The following is a 21,826-nucleotide window of genomic DNA, read 5'->3' as shown; positions in this document are numbered from 1 at the left end:
GGGGATCAGCTTACACAGAAGAGACATCAGTGAATGAGTGCAGTAACTCCAATTCTGATTCTTACCCTTTGTGAAAAATGCAGCTATAGAAGATGAAGAAAGAACTTACACAAGTTCCATAAGCGGCAAGAAAACCTCTGCTAGTCTTTACTGACTCAGCACTCTCAGACTCCTTTCCCTGGACAAAGTGCTAGGTGACGGCAGCGCTTCTACTCAGCTCACTTGGCTTGCAGTCTGAGATGGCTCCAAAAGAATGGAGAGCAGCAGCCATATGCCCATTTAAGAAGAACAGAGAAAGCGGAATGCATTGTGACAACTGCCTCGAGTCAGTATAGATCTTGTCAATCAAGTCTATAAAAATATCAGCCACTGCAGGCCTTTAGCAACTCAACCATTCCTCGAAGTGACAGCAAAAAGTCTAATCGTACAGTGATTCCATGAAAGCATCAACAGCGCGCTATGAGGTAGATTTCCGACCACTACAAAGTATGAAAACTGAATTTCCCATTCTCCTAAGGCAATGAGGATGGCATAGCTGCATTTGAGCAGGGAGAGAAACTTTATCTGTACAGGTGAGACTGGAGCAGCAGGATACTGTGGGACCCAGTTACTACTGAGTTGTAGATGACAGAAACTGAAGCCACAGATGCCAACTTTGGGTATGTGGAAAGTCGGGATGTCACAAAGAGCTACTGTACTCACCAGGCAAAGAAAATAGGCATCAGGACAGTTTATGATAAACATGTATCTAAAGAAATTAAGATCACCTCAACATAAAATAGAGGTATGTCACTAAGGATTCATCAGTCTGAAAAGTTGCCCTCAAACTGCAGGTTGAACATTCATAGCAAAACAGAGACACTGCTCTGGGAAAAACAACCATCAGTAAATGTCCCTGCTTGGGGTATCGGATCCCGCCTGGCAGCACCTTAATGTAACAGGTCCATTTCCCTCACCCCCACAGGGAAATTCAGCTGCATCAAAACACCACACACAGCATCTCCACCTGCTCTTCACAGGGCAGCATGCAGAGACTCTGTGACACAGCAAGCCCAGCTGTTCCAATTTTGAGCTAAAGTAGCTGAAGTTAGAAAACTGATTCTAAGTCATGCATCTTTTTCAGACAGTGCTTCTCTCTAGAAGTGATTACACGGGGCACTGGTATGCAGAAAGGCCATTGCTTATACTTATTCCTATAGAAACCAAGGCCATCCTCGAGCTGGTGGAGAGCTGTGAGAGAAAAAAGGGTCGCACCTGAAGGGAGAGGCAGACAGGACAGGTGACCCTGAACTGCCCCACAGAGTATTCCATCCCATATATGTCATACTCAGTACAAAACTGAAGAATCAGGAGGGTCACACTCTTTGATGGCTGCTGTCCAATGAGGATCTTGTTGGTCTTTTTGCCCTGATCCTGAATCAATGTTTTCCTGAATCCAGTTATTATTTTCTTATTAATGGTATTTATTATTATTTCATTAAAGCTGGTTTAGTTTTAGTGTCTGCCAGGCAGCAGCATTTTTTGAACTGCATTTAACTCTGTGCAGGAGAGGCTGAGAGAAGGTAAAGGATGGTACAGGGAAGAATGTAGGGGCAGGTCCTCCTAGATCCACAGTCACAGCAGCAACAGCTCCTGGAACAAGTATTCCTCTGATGGCCTGTACAGCCAGTAAGCAACTTGCTGGAGCTGGAAGTCCACAATATAATAACGGTTGGAAAAGAAACCTAAGATCATCAAGTCCAATGATGAGACCACCACCACCATGCTTACTAAACCATGTCCCAAAGTGTCTACCTGTTTTTTGAACACCCCCGGAGAAGGAGATCCCACCACCGTCCTGGGCAGCCTGTTCCAATGCTTCACCACCCTTTCAGTACAGAAAATTTTCCTAATATCCAATCTAAACCTCTCCTGACACAACTTGAGGCCATTTCCTCTCATCCTATTGCGTGTTACTTGGGAGAAAGAGACCAACACCGACCTCACAACTACCTCCTTTCAGGTAGTTGTAGAGGGCAATAAGGCTTCCCTTCAGCCTTCTCTTCTCCACACTAAACAAACCCAGTCCCCTCTGCCTCTCCTCATGAGACTCACGCTCCAGACCCTTCACCAGCTGCATTGCCCTTCTCTACTTATGCTCCAGCACCTCAACATCCTTTCTGTAGTGAGGGGCCCTAAACCGAACACAATATTTGAGGTGATATCCTCAGGATGCTCACCTGAGGCCAACTGTTACAGGAGAACAGCACAACCAGTATCTGCTGCCAGCCTAATCCCATTTGGGTCTTGTTCCATGGCTGATACTTGGAGCCAAGCAGGTGGAGAAGATTAGTGTAGCAGCTCATTAGCACCCACCCCGAACAGGAGGGGGAGAATGGTTTGAACCCTTTGAGAAGCTGGGAAACCCTTGAGGCTGTGGCAAAGCTAGTATGCAAGGCCTTACAAAGGCATTACAACAGTGCAAGAGGATGAAACAAGAAAAACATGACAGTTTAATAAATATAAGCTTTTATTACAATAGAAAATAGTAAAACTCCTGTTAAAATAGACTCTTGCCTTTGGACTGCTCAGAAAAGCCAAAGCCTCACTTTTACCTGCCAATGCCCACCAGGGTCCTGACCCCTCAGCGATGAGCAACACATTTCTGTGCTAGGAGCCTGACAGCTCCTTCCTCCCCAGTGACAGTGAAAAAAAGACTACAGCAACCGACTGAGCCGTGCCCCACCAGGCAGGCAGGTAAGGGCTCTCTGTGTGGTTCTTAGTACAATGTGCCTCATCCCCTCGTGCATCAGGCTCCTGTTTGAAGCAGGCAACTTTAGGGAAGCTGTGGAAAAAAGGGAGGCAGAAGAGAAAAAAAATAACCAGCAGCAGATAATGGCAGTTGATCTGAGACAGCTGGGAAGGCAACACACATCTGCTAGAAAGACCACAGCACCCAGCTGCCTTTGGCCTGCCGTTTGCCCAGTATCACCGCATGTTCCACTGAACATGCTCTGGACCTGGCTCCCTTCTTCCTCCAGCGACGCTCTGTAAGACCCTGAAGGAGAATAGCAGACACTGCCAAGTTAAAACTCTTTGTACCTTATGCAGTATTACAGGGAACACCCTCCACCTTCTCCCATGAAGTCTGGAACCTCATGTGCTCCCCTCGTCCTCACCAAAATGGGCCAGGGGCAAGAGCAGAGCAGAAAGCAGAGGCCACAGGACAGCAAGGTCATATGGGAGTGGGAGACTCTTGTGCACCATTGCCAGCACAGCAGCACTCTTGATCCAATTCCCACCTGCCTACATCCCCTAAGCTCACTCCAGTCCCTCGTACACAGCCTTCTGTAGCTCGATCGAGAACATCTCCTCCCAGGGCACACGGATCCACTCCACCAGCTCCACCAGGAGCTCAGGACACTCTGTCCGGATGTGCCAAGTGCTCTCCACCTTCAGCACCTGAGAGGGAGGAAAGAGAGGGAAGCGGATGAGCAGGGCCTACCCTCAAAGGCACGGATTAGCCCGAAGTTGCTATTCCCCAGTACAGCTGCCAGCTCCTCCCAGTTCCTAAGTTACATCCTCTTCCCTCTCTGTTGTCAGCTACTGGAAGTGTCCCTGCATGACTTTTGTACAGCAACAATTTGCTGTGCTCCCCTGCCTCTGTGGTGCAAGGCTCTAGGCTAGGATGGGAGATGACAGCCACAAGACATTCTTTGCAGGAACAGGATTTGAGCACAATCCAACCCCAAGCATTGTGTGACCCAAGACCACCTCCTGGTTACCTCATCGTAAAGCATCAGCTTGATGTCACAAGGACAGAGGCGATAGGTTATGACATTGCTAATACTGCTGATTGGCTGCTTCTCCTTCAACTGGATGTTGCTCCTAGGAGGCGTTTTTGACTCGTGGTCTGTGTCCAAGGAGGGCTGCATCTGCCACTGATGATTCTCCTCCAACAGAAACAGCATGCTTCGGGTGCTCAGCAGTGTCACAGGGAAAGCAGATGCCCCTAAAAGGATATGAGGGGATAGAAAAGGCTTTGCTGAGAGCCTGAGACACCACAGAACCAGCTTTGCTTTCCATGCTTCCCTTAGGGAAATCATTTCCAGCAACAGTAACTGGGTGAACCGCCTTATCTAGCTTCCTGACTGAAAATGAGGAGCAGGGCAGCTAAATGTGGCTGGGCTTGATCAGCTTATCACAGGAATATGCATATGAAAGACCACCACCCAGCAAGCCTTGTTCGGCCTATGTCCTCATGTGAGGTGGGAAGAGACATTTGAGTCCTGCAACCTCTTAAACAACACGTTAAAAGCCAGCAGCTTCAGCTAAAAGGCTGCCTTTTTGGTCTGAATTATTTTGGCTGTAGATATCTGATGGCTGCAATAGACAGCACGTGCAAAATTTAATAGCGAGTTGGGACGCGTCGTAAGCATGGCAGAAAAAGAAGTCATTTTGATAAACTGTAGGGAGCACAAATATCATCCAGCTGATTTCAGTGGATGCAAAAGCACTAGAAGTTGGGAATAAGTCAGATGCACAGAAATAGGGAACCACTGGTAGGACTGGCTGAGGTCACAGGGGATCACAAGTTACTACAGTAACACGTTGCTTTTCTTGTCACATCTCACTCTTGAGAATTACTAGGAATATCAGACAGGGAACGTTTAGTCCTGTCTACTTGGCAATGAGGCCTCAGCTGAAACTGTGTCCAGTTTTGGGCACCGTACTCTAAAAAAGGAGAAAAACTGTAGAATAAGAAAAATGCACTTCAAGTTCTCCCTCCCATAGGCAATTTGTTCAGCTTGAGGAGACCACTAAACATGCTTCCCACAGATTCCTTCTCATTCTTGTTCTCTCATACCTCGCCAATGGCAAAGGAGGATGCGAGAGCAGTAACAAATTGGTCAGAATGTGACTAGCAGCTGGGTTGCTTTTTTCAGTGTCTCAAGCTAAACAACAGTGGAATCGTTCACTGAAGACTTAAATCCCAGGTTTAGCACATTTGGCCCTGGGACAGAACTTGGTAGGCTCCAGCAGGCTGCTCTTGTCCTACCATCTCAAGTTTCGGACACCTGTTTCTGTTTTCCCAAACTGAAGAACCTTTCAGCTCCTCACACAAACCAGCTGTGTGTATAACCTCTCAGCTCTCCCTTAGCTCAGGGCAACAATCCAGCCCTGAGATAATTTCCAGCTTTTCAGAAGCCAACCTGAGTTGTCACCAACTGGTCCCTAGAGCCTGAACTTCCACATCAAAAAGGGCTGGGAGACTCACTGGATACACAGGAAGATGCACGCTGCCATCCTACATGTCTCAGCACCAAGAAAAAAACAGCCCTCACCCATGCCACTGCTCAATCTCTTCTGCAACGGCCCAGCTCTGTTCCCAGAGACCATGTACTGAAAACACAAGCATGTGAGCAGAGAGCACAAGGTGTGGGACACTTGGCCATCAAGATCTCCTGTACCTTGGATCAGATAGGCCAGCAGGTAGAAGAAACAAGTGTCATTTGCAGCTGCAGAATCTGTTGTCTTGGAGTCCAGCAGAGGCCTGGGGAAGATAGAACAGCAAGCTGATCAAGGAATTGCTCTGTTTCCAGTCGAGGCTTGCTGTGAGCTAGCTACTGTTCACTGTCTACTTGAGGATAGGCAGGACCCATCTCTCCCGGATGTTGCAAAATTCCTCTCTCTTGTTCCTTTGCCCACTCATGCCAGCCAGGAACTGAATGCTTCTGGCAAGGGAGGAGGCAATTCTATGCTTCTCCCTTTTCCTCCCCCTCCACTGTATTTCGCTCAGGCTCCTCCAGGACAGCTGGGAGTTGCCCAGCCTGGCTCAGTCCACACACGACACCCCTTTGCCTGCTCACCCCCTGTGTAGCAAGCACCTGAACCATTACAGCCTTAAAACTGTAACAGAGGCCTGTCTGCCGCTCCAGTGGTGCCTCCTCCTGTGCTGCCCTGTTTTTAGCATTGTTTCCCAGGCACTGCTGAAGAAGCAGACACCCTTTATCCAAAACTCCAGCTCTCAGAGGCTCTTCTTACCATAGCAAATGCTGTGGGTTCATTTCCACAGTGCGGATTTCCTTCACGTTACTCCTGTGCTTAGCAGGCAGCTCTTGCATGAGATCTAAAGAGGGGAAAGAAGGTAGACATCTTTTATTGCAGTTCATAGAAGCTCAGGATACTTCTCTAGTCCAGAGAGGTGCTGAAAGTTATTATGTCAGTGGGGTTCATCCTGAAGTTTCTTCTGAACTGGCAAGAAGTGAGTTTCCAACCCCCATCCAACTACAGCTCTCCCAGTAGCTCTCAAAGAGCAAATCCTCTCCCCAACTCCCACCCTCACTACAGCTTTACACTTACATGTCAGGGTCTGCAGGAACTGGTCACAGCAGCTTTGGTTCCGGATCAGCAGATTATAGGAAGCTTTTGGGTTTTCAAACTCCATTCGCAAGCTCTGGTGGCAGAGTCCCACTTCCAGATGGGAAATATCAGACAGGTAGTGAGAGTCATTCTTCTTCAGCCAGCCTGCAGGTTGTCCCCTAATCACAGAGCACAGCACTCAGCTGCAGCAGGCTGCCCCATCTCCTCTCCCACATCACACTGCAGAAGGGCACTTTGACAGAAGAGCCTTTGCCAATCACCGCATCTCCAGGGCCAGGCTGGCACAGGCTGGCACTACCCAGCACTCACAGCCTTGCTGCAGGATTGTGCTTGCCACCAATCTCCTCACCTGATAACCCCAGTGACTTCCAGCACGTAAATCTTGAGATCAGAGACAACCAGGATTGAGAGGAACTCTTCTTGTCGGCCAAACTTCACCATGACCACCTAGTGCACAGAGAGGGAGGGTCACAGCACTGGCCTGCCTCTTGCCAGCCCATCCATGGAAAGGACCAGCTCAAACGCACTTCAGCTCCCCTCACACCTCACAGCCTCTGGGATGCCACCCCAGAGCAGAACTTGCAGAGGGGCTGGAAGGATAGCTAAGGAGCTGTAAGAGTGGTACTGCAGGAACTCACCTTGAGGAAACACCGGAACTCCTCAGTGTTCTCCTCAAAAACCTCCATATCCAGATACAGCTTCAGGCGATGATCCACAGAACGGAAGTCCCTTGTGTTCAGGATGCTGTTTACCACTGAGGAGAACAAAGGGTAGGATTAGCACTCTGCCCACTGACCAGATGCTGGCCAAGCATGCAGACTGGCACCAGGGCAGCGATGTCACCCCCTCTGCACACCTACTTCCATCAAGTGTCTCCTCAAGACAAAGCGCCAAAGCCAAGGCTTTCCAGGTCACAAGTCTCAATATGGAGACATGAGGAGACTCCATCACTCCAGCCAGCAGCTCACTGGTGCCACAGGAACCCTGTGTGTCTGACTGAGCAGTGCAGCTCCCAGGACAAGACCCCATCACTAAGAGTCTGAGCAATACTAGCTATTAGGAGCTGACTCAGTTTTCCTTACCTTCAGGCATGAAGACTGGAGAGAGGGGAATGAAACGTTCTGCTCATGAGAACCATGGTCACTGCTGCTTGTGCTTGATGACCTCCCTTCCCCATTAAACATGACGCAGAACACCCTGCAAGCACCAGTGATAAAGCCCAACACCTAACTGTGCACACACCTAAACCCTGCACAGCTCCTACATACTCACAGGGACTGAGATTCCATGTTTCCTCGGACTCGGAGTTCAAAGAGAGCTGGGAAGGCGTGGGCCCACGAGAAATGCTGTAACGGTAGCTCCCCATCAAGCTGCCCCCATTCATGTCTGTGTGGTTGAGGGACAAGTACTGGCTCTTCATGCCTAGCTCCTTCTTCCCACAGCCCCCATCTGTACTGCGCGAGTTGGAATGGAGAGCACCGTCATGCTCACTGCTCAGCTCTGGGGTTCTGGTGCTGTTGCTGGTATCGACCTCTGAGCTGTCCTCCCCACCGATATAGAACTTCCCACTCTCACTGGCAATGACAGGCGCTTCCTCTGGGCCCTCGTGCTGGCTGCTTCCCTCCAGGACAGAGTCTGACAAGTCTTCACTTGTGCTGTCAGGGCCAGGTGGCAAAGGCGTGCTGGAGCACACCTCTGAAGGCAGAATAATCACATGGTCGCTGGAACAACTGGGACAGGCTATGGGCTCACCAGCTACTGCAGCATCTGTGGAAGATCGTCACAAACAAAGGAAAAACAGAATAGTTCTCCAACAAGATCTTACTTCTACCCCATCAAAATCAGAAACCATCCCTTTCAAAGAAGATGATAGTTATAGTTCAGCTTGAGCAGCTTGTTGAGCAACTATGTTCAGAATCATATCCTACACACCTCCTCTCACAAATCACTGAGAAATCCTGGATCAGTGCCAACATCCCCCTGAAAAAGCTCTGTTCAGATTCATGGTGACTAGTGTGTGCTGTAGTTGCAACTGAAACTACATCAGGGCTTCGGCTCATGCCTTTCCTCCACTTCATGTCCACAAGTACTCACATAAGACTTTGAAGCTCAAGCTTCAGATTGCCCAGTCAATCCAAGCTTTCTTAGCCACCTCCATCCCCAGCTTGGTTTACCCCTCAAGCCAGCAAAACCACAAGCATGCCATGTCCCTTCTCCAGCTATCCTCATCCTTTCTGGCTCCAATTCCTGATGCTCCCTTTACCCACACCATGCCAGACTCCCAGTGGAATCCTGGGACTCTCACTACCCTGGTTGGGGGGGAAAAAGGTGTTCCGGAGTGGAAGAAAACACTGCAACCAGGATAGCAACTCTGCCCTCACTGCAGTTCTTTGATCCCAGTATGCTTCGTCAAACAAGCAACATCTTCCAACCTAAAGCTGGGCATTCTCCACTTCAAATGAGCTTTTAAAACCTCAGCAATCAGAAGATGCCTACTCAGCACTAGCCATGCCTCAGCCAAAATACCACATCTAGTTTCAGATACACAAAGAAAAATGTGAATTAAAGAGTACATAGGAGACCAGTAGGAGTAACTGCATTGTATGAGATACGGCTAACAAGCAAATTATCTGGGGAGTTGAAGTTGAGCTTACTCAGGCTAGAGGACAGAAGACAGGACTAGTCACAGTGGAAGAACAGCGGCCCTCAAGCACAAAGAAAGGAATAAATCACTCCCCATAATGGAAGCAAGTGTGCTTAAGATCACAGCCAGGGAAACCTATGTTAGGTCTACAGTTGTTCTTCTAACAGCCAAAGTGCAATACTGGAAAAGATTCCACAAAAGCCTTTTTTTAGCAAAAGCCCTTTAGAGCAAATTAATATCTGTGGCAGAACTGACCAGTTTCAGCAGGATGAGAGATACATGACCTTTATGGCCTCTCCCCAGCTTTAGATTTCTGAGGACCATCTGCAGTTTCCAGTGACCCAGTGCTCTCCCAGACCCCAGGCACTCACACCAGGGGTGCTGTTTGCTTAACCTAAAAACAGTAGCTTACTCCCGCTAGTGAACAAGGCAGGCTCTTCCCAGTCCAAGCGGGCTAGGTGGAAGTCCATCCCACACAGGTTTTAACTGCAGTACAGCCAAGGCATCATCTTCTCCTCTGCATCCCATGCTCTGCACCACAGCTGCCGTTCTGGCAGTCTGCCTGATCATTAGTAAGCATCCTTTTTCTGGGCTTTATATCCTACCTTGATATGAGGCAATTAGGGTCTCCAGAACTTTGGTGTCTCCAACCTGTGAAGGAGAGGGACCTTGATGCCAGGGAGCCAGGGACTGTGAAAACTCCTGCTTGCATTTCAGGCACTGAAGCTTCATGGATGCCTTTTCCTGGTCCCGATTTCGCCGATTCTCCTCAACAGCTGGTGACAACACTTCAAGGACACACTAAAAGTAGCAGTATAGGGAAAAGAATGCTATGAGGCAGCTATAATCATCCTAAATAAAAGCAAGCCTCTGACATCAGCAAGTCTCTTCATATGACTCATTAAAGCATTTCAGAGAGCAAGGGGTACACGGCTGCTTCCCAGCTAAAGGACAAGCGCAGCCAGCCTTTACAAGGTTCACCAGAGGCACAGAGCTTCACTGTGGAAGACCAAGAGAACCTCTTTTTACAGGTCTATGTCTCGTATCTACATATTGACAGCCTCTCCCTGGAACTCTGGTCTCAAAGGTTCCTTCTATTCGTGCCTTCTCTGTTACAACTTGCTTAAATGTATTGAAACAACAGTACCTTGAGAAAAACACTTGGATTTGAGACCAGACTCACTACAGCAGCTCTGCAAACCTGATTTGCCATATCACTGACCCTCTTATTCTCCAGGGGGCTACATACAGGCTAGTGCATCACTCAACACCCCGGAAACATTACATTGCACATGCACAACAAGTAAAAATCACTAACCTGACTACTAAGTTTTCTCACCATGAAGGAGAAAACTGCAAAGCTCTTTCCTTGAGAGCACCCTTTGTGCTCCAGGAGCTCCACTGCCTGTGGCCATGCCCACAGGTCATTTGTGCAGTGGGATAAATACTGAGTTTACAGGTCAGATGGGCTGCCACAGGGCAGCAGATACCCATGTGCTCTCAGAACATGGGCCCAGTGCTGGCTGGAAGAATTCAGTATCCTCCAGGTTACCAGAAGCCCTCCCCAGGCTTCCCTCTCTACCCTGCCCTACCTGTAGGCACTGCTCCGGGCAGTCATCGAGTACCACATATTTGCGCTTCTGCCGGTCCTTGCGAATGTAACTGAAGTGCAATATGAGGACAGGGAAAACTCGCTCCAGGTCCTGAAGGAGACAGAAAACAACATTTCTAGGAAGAGGACGCAGCACCCAGTATACAGGTTACAGTTGTTTGCAACTGGCTGAAATGTGGCCATACAAGCACTTAATTTGGTAAGCTCTAACCAGCCGTCCATAGCTGATAGCATTCGAGGGTCTGGTAAAATGGACATAAATAAATAAATAAGTCACAAGTGCTAACGACAACAGTAAGTTTCAAGGCCCAGAAAAAAGCATTTCAAACAATACACCTTTTCACAAAAGTATCAAGCCACAAACATTCAAGACGTACAAGGGGAGCATTTGGAGAAAACAGTATGAGAAAAGCCTGTGAACATCTCTGTGCATACACTGAATGTTAAAATCCTACAACAAGGAAAAGGAGATTTCCAAACTCCCTTTCTAAAGAACCACAAAAGCAAAACAACTGGTATTGCTAAAGCATAGAATCACAGAATCATCAGGTTGGAAGAGACCTCTTGGATCAACCATTCCTATCTGCCACCAAACCATGTCCCTGAGCATCTCGTCTACCCTTCTTTTAAATACCTCCAGGGATGGTGACTCCACCACCTACCTGGGCAGCCTCTGTGAGTGCCCAACAACCCTTTCTGTGAAAATTTTTTTCCTGATATCCAGTTCGAACCTCCCCTGGCGCAGCTTGAGGCCATTCCCTCTTGTCCTGTCACTTCCTTTCAGGTAGCTGTAGACAGCAGTAAGGTCACCCCTCAGCCTCCTCTTCTCCAGGCTAAACAACCTCAGCTCTCTCAGCTGCTCCTCATAAGACTTGTTCTCCATCCCCTTCGCCAGCTTTGCTGCTCTTCTCTGGACTCACTCCAGAGCCTCAACAACCCTCTTGTAGCAAGGGGCCCAGAACTGACCCCAGGATTCGAGGTGCAGTCTCACCAGTGCTGAGTACAGAGGGAGAATAACCTCCCTGGACCTGCTGGACACATCGTTTCTGATCCAAGCCAAGATGCCATTGGCCTTCTTGGCCACCTGGGCACGCTGCTGGCTCATGTTCAGTCGGCTGTCAACCAACACCACCAGGTCCCTCTCCTCCAGGCAGCTTTCTAGCCACTCTTCCCCTAGTCTGTAGCACAGCACAGGGTTGTTGTGCCCCAAGTGCAGGACCCGACATTTGGCCCTGTTAAACCTCGTGTCCTTAGTGCACCTACAATGGATGGAAAACTGTCCACTGACCTACCAGTAGCTTTCTAAACAGAACTCAGTGCTGCACTGTCTAAGATAAAGTGCAGCCCACAAAGTCCTCCAAGGCCAGGCTGGTATCTCAGTGAGGAATGTATGAGAAGGAAGTCTCCATTTCATTTAGGTTCCTCTTGAGAAGTCTCATTCCTACACACTGGAACAAGTCCAGCCATTGCCTTTTTTACTGCAGCTTTGGAACAGAATTGGTGCTGGCTTCTGCCAAATTATCACAGGTACTCTGAGCAATACAGATGCTGTTAGATATGCATGCATTGAGTGGAAGAGATGCTCAATCAATCAGGCCTTGCAGAAGATAGGAAAAGACCTGCAGGGTACTCTGACAGAAGCCTAAATCGAGAATGCTGGCCCACACAGGGAGCAAGATGCCAAAGGCTCACACAGAGGCATAACTCACCATCCTCCTCCAGTTCATCTCAGAGGTCTCCACCTTCTGTAGGCATTTCAACTCCAGCTTGTGAAGGACTCTGGCAGCCTTCAGTTCCACTTCAATCACATGTTTAGCTGTGACTCGCAGGAAGATCCAGTCTGGCTCTGGGTCCCCTTCACCTTCTATCTGGCTCACGAGCACTGGCTGGCAAAGGTCCACTGCCAAACAAGACATAGTACAAATCAGTACACGCAGCAAGCCTTCAGGCCTGCTTAGCCCAAGCCCTTAAAATCCCCACAATACCGGACAGCAGGATAAATCTTCAGGGACATCACATTTCATCTATCTATTCTATCGCCAGCCAAGCCTTCATACACAGCAGTGAAAAGACCTGTTTACCTTCTGGCTTCTCCTCCTCTTCCTCCCCCAGCATTAGCTCATCTGCCTCCTCTTCTCCTCGTTCTCCTTCCACAGGTTCATCTAGTTGTACTTCAGGCTCTTCCTCCTTCTCAATATCATCCAAAGGAGGAGAGGATTCTTTCTGGGATACTTGGGGTTTTCCTTGCTCTGGGTCAGAGCTCTCGTTCTGCAAGTCCACTGCAGCAGGTCTGCCTGTGATCTCATCTGCAGAACGGCTACAGCAGACGATGGGTACTTGGTCATGCTCTTCCAGGTGTCTCTTGTACTGCAGCCAGTCAACACCAAAGCGATCTCTGAAACTGTCCAAGCGTTCCATCTCCTTCTGATGCTGGAGGACTAGGCCTGCAGAGAGAAAACTTGGGAAGTACGAAAATAGTCACCATGCCAGAGCACTCTTCTGACTGTGGGCAGTTCAGCTGCTATGTTACTGAGAAGGAAGACAAGCCTCACCAACAGAGAGAGATAAAGCCTGGGGCTCATGTTCTGTGTCACTGGGCTCTGAAATGCTTGCTCTGCGCACTTTGACTTTTCCCTGGAACAAACAGGATAAGAATAGTTGGGAGGCACCAGAACAACCAAAACAATCTGACGAATGGCTCTGCCAAACTGAAGAGTTCATAGCAGTTACAATATAGAAGCACATCATGAAACACTTGTCTCAGTACATCAAGACTGACATTAAGCCCAGCCCCTTCCTAACAAGCAGCAGCAAAGAGGCTGCAACAGAGTCAGTACAAGGCCACATCCCACTGCACGAGGCTTTCATGTGGAGACAGCCCCTTCGTTCAACATGCCAACTACATGGTTAAGAAGCTCTTTCAGTCTCAGACCTTGCTTTTCTTCCGAGGGAGTCTGACAGCCACATTCTCCGCTGGGGACTGACTGTCGCTGAAGTCTGCAGCACAGGAACTGTCCAGAGCACTGCGGTCCAGTGCAGTTTTCTCTGAGGTAGAGGTGTGGATGGACTGTGAAACACTTTTCACAAGTCTAGGAAGGTGCTAAAGCCAAAAGAAGAGAACGCTGCCTGCTGAGTGCAAAGGGGAGACAAGGTAACCAAGCCACAACTCAGGCTGACAACTTCCCTGCCCCAAGCCCCAAACTTTCACCATCTGATGACAACAGACCCTTCCTGGCTGACTGGAATATTTCTCATGCCCACTCCAATTTAATTTAATCTCTGCCTTTCTTAAAAACAGCAGATGGGGAACTGATAACTGTTTGTTTTGCTGACGTGTTATTTAAGTGTCAAGTACCTGAAGAGGAAACAGGCAAGGCTCCAAATTATACAAGGCTCCACAGGATAGAATAAATTACACTGGCCAGTCCCAACTTTTACCAGGAATCAGCATGGACTGAGCCAAAATGAACAGTGTCAAAAAGTCAAGGCAGCCCATAATGGGGCACATGACAATGCAAAAACCTGTGAGAGTTCCCAAAGCCAGTAAGATCAGTTTACAGCAGTTGTACTTACCATTAGGTCTGAGGAAGAGAGTGGCTCCCCATCCAAGAGGAACTGTAATTAGAGATCCATCTGCAGTCAGATTCCATTTGGCTGGCACATACTAAGGACAACATCTGCTGACTCCTGTTCCCCTTCAGTCCACTCTAGATATGGGATCCCTGACACAAAACTGTAAAGACCACTAGAAACAACGCTTTTCCTGCCTATCCATCACTTTTAGTTGTAGCTATCTGACCTAATAGCATATAAGACCAGAAGGGACCGTTGTGATTTTCCTGCTTACAGACTTCACAACTCCAAGAAACGTATCCAAGACAGTTCACAGAAGATATACAATTGATCAATCTGCAACAATTCACAACTTGTTTTGAGAGGTATTCACTTTCACCTCAAAGCTTGTACCCTACTTCTAGCCTGAGTCTACCTAGCTTCCTGTAACTTGATCTCAGTGAAAGCTTGTTCCAAGATGCAGTCTGAAGACAATTAATCCAGCCGTTTGCCACTAATACGAAGGGCAGACCAGCTCCAGAACACCTCTGACCCTCAGCAAGCATGTTTACTTTGCTAACTGTCAGAATTCTGTCTTTGCTGGCTTCTTTATTTAAAATCAGATTACCGAGAATTGACCTAAGAACCAGAGTGCAAGGGAAAAAGTGATGACACCTAGCTTAGAGCAGAGTGATGGGGAGAAAGAATGAAGTGGCTACGGCTGCCAAAGAAGTATGTAACTAGGCAAGGTCAGCCAAAAAGGTGAGTTCCTTCTTTGCAAAGTCCAGCTACATAGTCACTATCGAGCAGCAGCAGAGTAAAGTTTGAGACCATCAGTGAGCAAAACTGATGAAGCAGACAGTGAAGACACATTAAGATCTGAGGTCTTGCAAACCCGAGATCAGTGTTCAAACCCTGTCTGCCCTGGACAGCATGTCACATAAAAATTTAAGGATAAGACACTCTATCTGAAAAATAACCCCATAAACTACAAAACAATCACAGCTATTGTACCACTGGAATAAATGTTCAGGTTTAGGAAATTCTTTCCCGTCATTTGCCCAAGTGTCAGAACACCTACAGCTCCAACAGCAGGGGCAGAAGGCTTCTGGCTAATACTCACATTGTAGGCAGCTGCCCTAGGAGACAGATATGCAATGGTCGCAGATCGGTGGTTTTGATGGAACCATAATGGGTTTCCCTCTAAATGCAGCTAGGTGGAGGTAATAAAGAAATTGTTATTAGAAGCAATATTCTATACCCCAACCTAATCAGCCTGCAGGCTCCAGGCTTTCTCTCTGCCTCAGGAAATAATCCTTGCAGTGGTGGAATTAAAATCAAGTCAGGAGAGGAGCAAGATTTTACAATGCTTCCTGAAATTTGTTCAGCAAATTTCAAAGAAAGAAACTAAAGTACTTCCTACTCATGTGCCTAAATCATCAAGATCTTCTTCAATATTGACTGAGAAGTGTTGAGACAACAGTCCTTTGCGTGCTGTCTTCCCTCACAAGCACTATAGTGGCTGCAGTTATCCTCTTTCAGACTTCTCTGAATACACAAAACCACAAAAGCATTAAAGGGAGGAACTTTACTGAACTTGACAGTGTTAAAACTAGAATTGAGGAGCAAGGTGGGGATGAACATATGGGAAGAGCTTAGCTGACCAAGGGTCACTAAAAATGAAGGTTGAAATACAGATATCTCTCTAGGGCTACCCTGATAGATTCCTACACTAAAATTAAATGCTCAAGAGTTGAATTAACCTTTCAAAACTCTCTCTTCTTACTGCACAGTCTCCACCTTGCACCCCCTGACCACAACACTTCTAACCTACCAACCTGTAAGTCTTTCTGCTTACTTTGTTTACACAGTGCAGAGAGGACAATGGTGCCAACTGGGTATGTTCCAGCAGCAGGTTATAGGCCACATCCAGGTGCTGCAGATTCACTAGTTGTTCAACCCCTGCAAACAAAGCAAGAAGACATCAGTATGCCAGAAGATATAACTTTGGAACCTCTCATGTACTCCTTTCCCACAAAACTGAACACTAGTGAAAACAGCTGTGCCCAAGATTTCAAGTTCTGTTTCTTCTCGAGGAAGAGAGAAAGGTCTCAAACTCAAAAATGCTCATCCCTTGTGGGCTCACCATTAATGCTGTCAAGCTCATTGTTGCGCAGGATCAGAGTCACCAGCTTGGATCGGCTGAAGATGCCAATGTTTGGCACCTTGGACAGGAAGTTATAAGCCAGATTGAGGTACTCTAGTTCTGTAAGGGTCTGTTCAGAGAGAAAAGCAGCACTGGATCAAATGGGACCTTATCTCAAAGCCTGACCCTGAATTCAAGACCAGCCCCTACCATTTTTTGCATCCCACCAAAGTCAATCAGCAAGAGATTTTCTTAAGACTATTTCCACAGCAAGACTTTAAAGATCTCATTCAGAGTGGTTTGCCTAGGGGAATGATCTAATGCTATACAGAATTTGCTAAGAGCAGCTTTATCCTTCCTTGTCAACTTCAATGGAGCACAGGAATGGACTGGACCCCCTGCCTCAGTAAAAGGAATGTTCTACCAAATGAAGCCCTTTCTTACCTTTGCAAGGACGATGGGGAATGATATATAGTGAGCCCCACCAACTCAATGAAAAGCTGCTTCACAGCTTGTCAAAAAGCAGCAGATCTAGCCCAGCACAGATTTTGTTGCCCCAGAGATGCACGCGCAACTGTGATGGCCTACTACCTTTCTACAGCAACTGACAGGAGATTTCTGAGAGTGAGAAGGAAGCGCTACTGGCAGTCTGAACAAACTGATCAGCAAGTCTCTACGGCCACATGCCTGGCTAGGCAATTCCCACCTGCTGCACAGGTTACAGCAAAGTCTTGGCCAAAATGAAGTGCACACTGCATGTTCAACTGTATGATAAGCACACATCGTGGTGCTTATCACTCAGCCACATTGGAATGCCAAGTGACACACACAGCTAACTTTCCTGTCTCAAGGCAGATGAGGGACACTGCCTTCTCCACTTCAGTGGCATGGGAGCTGCACATACAGGACAACAATTTCAAGGCTGAGAGTACTAGTTCTAAATCACATGCCTGCTGGGCCACATCTCCAGTTTCTATTGTTATACTTCACCTAGCATGCACATGGTCAATGATCCTCCATATGAGGAAATCCCAGTGCTCAGCCGAAAATACTCACCGTTAAATAGTGCTCACAATCCTGGATCTTGTTGTGACTCAAGTCCAAGATTCTCAGAGCATTCAGTAATTGCTGAAGGACAAAAAAAAAATGCTAGATAAGATCCTACAAATGTCTCCATTGCAGCATCGAAACCTTGTCACGCTGGGACAGGCCAGCAAAATTAACACTGCTCACCCGCCCCCTCTTAGACCTTGCAGCATCAGAGAAGGAGCGCCCAGCTCTTGGCTGCGTCATCTCCTCCCTTCTCCTCAGTCATGCAGGAAGGGTGCCCCACTCACCAGTGAGTCATCCAAGGCAGTGATCGAGTTATAGCTAAAGTTCACAGTGTGCAATTCCAACCATGGGAGAGCACAGCTCAGATCTCCACCACATGCCGAAATGATTTCCTAGGAAGAAGTATGAAGCAATTTCAGAGTAATTACTAGCTGTTGCAGTAACAGCAGATGAACTCAAGAGAACAGCTAGTCTAGAACAAGGCTGGCATATTGTGCTTTACAGACCTTGCCTTGCCTAAGCAGCAATGACTTTTATGACACCAATTCAAGTATTCAGAGATGGTGGGAATTCCATGGCTAGATATTTAGAAAGAAGGGGAGATGCTTTTTCTTCCTACACTCAAGTAACAATAGTTAATGTAAGATGTTACAATTTGTAGGCCTTGAACATTAAGGACAAAGATTCACACCAACAAAACCTTTTTTAGGCCTTCATCAAAGCCGAAGTGAGATACGCGTGCCCTAGCTAAACAGCTTCAGTGCCACAGACTGAAACCCAGCAGGCAGCTGCTTCAGTGCCACAGACTGAAACCCAGAGCCCCACAGGCAGCACAGCCCACACTATTCAGTTTTCCATGGCTGGAGCTTTCCTTCAAGTCTCAGAAACCTGCTGGGCACCAGTGCAGGTGAGACACTGGGGCACAGCACTCCCTCTGACAATCAGCTCTACTGTAAGGCTGCTGAAGTACAAGGAATAAACCTCAATCAGCTGCCAGCCATTGAATGTGGAATCAGTCAGACACAGAATGGTCAGACCTAGCTGATACAAGTACTGGCCATAGCTAGAAAAACGTAAGCAGCTAAAAAGGAGACTACAGAGCATGTGTGAATCCATCCAGGGAATACTTCAACACTGAAGTAGGACCCCAGAATGGCGAAGGGAGAAAAAGCCATATACAACATGGACTGATAAGATCATTAACACCGTCTCCTACATCTTCCCTATGGGAAAGGCTGTAGGATCAAAACAGCCTTTCTCTTGCCATCTTCCCCAGGAGCTGTGTAGAGACACTCACCTCCAGTGTACTGATACATTTGCAACAGGTCAGAGACTCCAGCTGAGAATAGACAAATCGCAGTCCCCGGAGGCAGTGTGGAGGGACACACCTCAACTGCAGCAGTGATGAGAAAGTAAGGACAACATACATCAAAATATTACACTGTAAGAGCACCTGCCATCCCAGGCCCATCTCTGCAAGGGATCTCCCATTTGCCTGCTGGAGCCTCCCACCCTAAAACTCCAGCCTTTGCTCATATCCAAGCTCCACTGCAAGCAAGTGTTACAGGAGATCAGACTTAGCCTTCCAGGGAAGCCACAAAAGCCTATTCAGTTTTTAGGAGTAGAGGCATTCTGCAACCACAAAACTAAGTCAAGAAAACCCAAAAAGCAAAACTCAGAGCTAGTTCTGCCTCCTATACTTACTTCCAGATGCCGAAGGGACTTGAAAGGGAAGATCTTCACAGTAGATTGCAAAACAGGGTTTGGAACATGAACAAGCTAGAGAAATCAGAAAAGAGGTATCATATTGAGCTCAACTTGCGCTGCAATACCACCCTCCCAATACACTGAATACCTTGAGCAGGCCCCCCCTCCAACTCAGGTGTTCGCTAACAAGCTCTCCCTGATGATAGTTTTGGCAATGTCTCCTGGTCCTATAGCTCAATAGAGCTTAAAGAGAGAAGCACGTTACCTAGCACAAGTCAATGGTCTGCCAGACCATAAATGTCCTTTTCTTCTCCCCTGTCAACGTGGCTTCACCACTTTCAGAACCACAAGGAGGTCTGACAGCTGGATTCCTCACCAGACACCACTAACAAATCCACTAAAAAAACCCAAATGTAACTGCTGGACCTAGGTTTATCGAGCAACTGAACTGAACTAGCACACTGGTGGGAGGTGTGCGTGTGCATTTCACTAGATCAGGTTAAATAAGGCAAATCACAAGCAGGTACAATGGAAAACAGAGGTGGTCTCCAAGATACTGTTAGCATTAGACTGAGGTACCTGAACAACCCCTCTTTGCATTCTGCAGTGCAGCCACAGGCTCTTCCACCACAGGGTAGTCAGGCTGTGTTCATGCACCACAAAGCAGCTAATTAAATCCAGTTTCTTACGCTTTCCATGGACAGCGTATAAACGGTATTTCAGACAAAGTGAGTAATGAAGCAGTTAACGCTTCCACTGCGGACACCAGAGTACAAGTGGAGAGATCATCTCTGACAGCTACATCCACATTCATGCAGAAGTGACTCATCAGGTGCAGAACAGACATCCTAAAGCTTCATCACCACTACTGCTTCCACAGTTACAGCCCTGGCAGTGATGAATCACTGCCCACTGCCTGCCAGTACTAATGCAGCATGTTGAACACGACCACTTCTAGGGAAAGCTTGCACTGGGAAGCTCTGTTAATCAGTTTTAGCAAAGTTTATTCCAGATGCCATCCTTGCTCTATGTCATGACCATCTCCTCTCCTTCCACTGTCTTAAGCATCTGATTAAGCTAAACAAAAATCATTAGTTTCTCCAAGAAAATCTGTTACCACACATCAGTGGGTACAGGCTTCTTCTTTATGACCTTGTTACAGAAAGAGCCCATTTTTTGGTTAACACATGCACACCTCACAACATCCTCCTGACTGTCACATCCCTCCCCGTCTCCTCCTGCCAGGCGGCTGGTGTTTCTCCAAAGGCTCTAAGCCCTACTTCAATCTCCACCAAATGCACACTGCTGCAAAACACTCCCAACAACATTCAGATCACGTCTCCAAACTGTTTCATATGGAAAACACTCATAAAGACATTGCAGGCCATAGCGCTTAGCTACACCACCTCCTAAGCACCACTGTGGAACCTAAGAACAACTGCTAATTCCCCTTCCCCTCTCAGGCCCATTTCACCTCTACTACCGTCCAAGCAGTACCCCAAAGCCAAATATAATCATGGGCAGCCTTGTAACACATACTACCTTTCCGAAAGTCCTCTGAAGAATCTCTTCAGAGATTCTGTACTTTTATCTTTATTACAGCTTTCTTTAAACTAATGAGGACATGTTGCTAGCAACATCCCATGCTGTGAAACAGATTAACCAGAACTACTGCCCAGGCAGGAGGATGTAAAATTCAAAAATAAGGAGCAGAATGTCCCAGAGTACTAGGTGTATGCACCATCTTACTGCTCTGCTCCAACACTCTGTCTCCGCTGCCAAGTGCGGATCAATCACCACCCAGGGTGCACTCAGCTGTGCTCAGCTGCCAGATACCGAATTGCTCAAGCATTTCAGGAAATAATCATTTTCCCAACAATGTCAACACCTTACCAAGGTTAGAACATAATTAACCCCTGCCCCCCCTGTTTTTTAACTCCGAAAAACTTTCCACTGGAGTTGCACGGCTGTTCCTAGACAAAGTAGCTACACGCTAAACCGCGACTCCACACAACATCACAGCACACACGTAAGATGGGGTGCAAGGGCACCAAAAGAGGCCAATCTGAAGCGGGCAGCCGTGCCACCACCTCCACCGGTTGGCCCCGCTGCGGCGCTGGCCCCCGACATCCCCGGCCCCGGACCTTCAGGGAGTGAGTCTTCTGCAGGACGTCGAAGAGGAACTGCGCCTGGAGAATGGCGGCGGTCTCGGCGGGGTGCGAGGGGAGGGCCACGAAGCCGCGGTTCTGGTTGCGTGAACCCAGGTGCTGCTCGAAGACCCGCGTGAGGTGCTGCAGGGTGGGGGTGAGCAGCGTCAGCGTGCTGGACCCCTCCAGGACCAGGTCCCCTGCAGGGAGAGGGAAGGGCAGGGCGGGACGGGCCGTGAGCGCCGCCGCCGCCCCGCAGCGGCGCCTTCGCTCCGGCCCGCGGCGGCCGACGCTCACCCACGTCCTGCAGCAGCCGCGCCAGGCCGCGCACCAGCGTCTCCGCCTCCGCCATCGCCGCCGAGAGAGGCGGAGGGAGGGGAGCGGAGCGGAGGGGAGGCCGCGGCCCCGCTCGGCTCGGTCCGCTTCTTCCCGCGCCGCCGCCGTCCCTTCGCACTTCCGCGTTACCATAGAGACGTCCCGTCGCGCCGCACCAGCGAGGCGGCGGGCGCGGCCAGAGCGCCGCCGCTCACATCCGGTTGCCATGGAGCCCGCCCCAGCGTCCCCCTCCCGCCCGGCGGGGCCCGCGCCCCGCGCCCCGCGCC

General features: G+C 48.4%; 1 protein-coding gene across 1 annotated transcript; it reads right to left on the bottom strand.

Annotated features, from left to right (window-relative positions):
- Positions 1-2,469: 2,469 nt before the first annotated feature.
- Positions 2,470-21,643, bottom strand: STK11IP (serine/threonine kinase 11 interacting protein). The gene is made up of 24 exons (XM_069861247.1): positions 21,522-21,643; positions 21,222-21,424; positions 19,075-19,149; positions 18,668-18,763; positions 17,655-17,762; positions 17,374-17,445; positions 16,318-16,447; positions 16,030-16,133; positions 15,295-15,384; positions 14,193-14,234; positions 13,552-13,719; positions 13,172-13,253; positions 12,701-13,063; positions 12,329-12,519; positions 10,600-10,710; positions 9,613-9,808; positions 7,636-8,130; positions 7,002-7,117; positions 6,713-6,810; positions 6,343-6,521; positions 6,025-6,109; positions 5,451-5,533; positions 3,765-3,991; positions 2,470-3,441 (listed from the first exon to the last, which is right to left on the bottom strand). Exons 1-24 carry the CDS (start codon positions 21,574-21,576, stop codon positions 3,301-3,303), a joined length of 3,510 nt encoding a protein of 1,169 aa, XP_069717348.1. The 5' UTR covers positions 21,577-21,643; the 3' UTR covers positions 2,470-3,300.
- Between the last annotated feature and the right edge of the window lie 183 nt (positions 21,644-21,826).

The sequence above is a fragment of the Phaenicophaeus curvirostris genome, chromosome 7 (genome assembly GCF_032191515.1).
Source record: "Phaenicophaeus curvirostris isolate KB17595 chromosome 7, BPBGC_Pcur_1.0, whole genome shotgun sequence".
NCBI lineage: Eukaryota > Metazoa > Chordata > Aves > Cuculiformes > Cuculidae > Phaenicophaeus > Phaenicophaeus curvirostris.
This window is presented reverse-complemented; position numbering and strand designations above follow the sequence as displayed.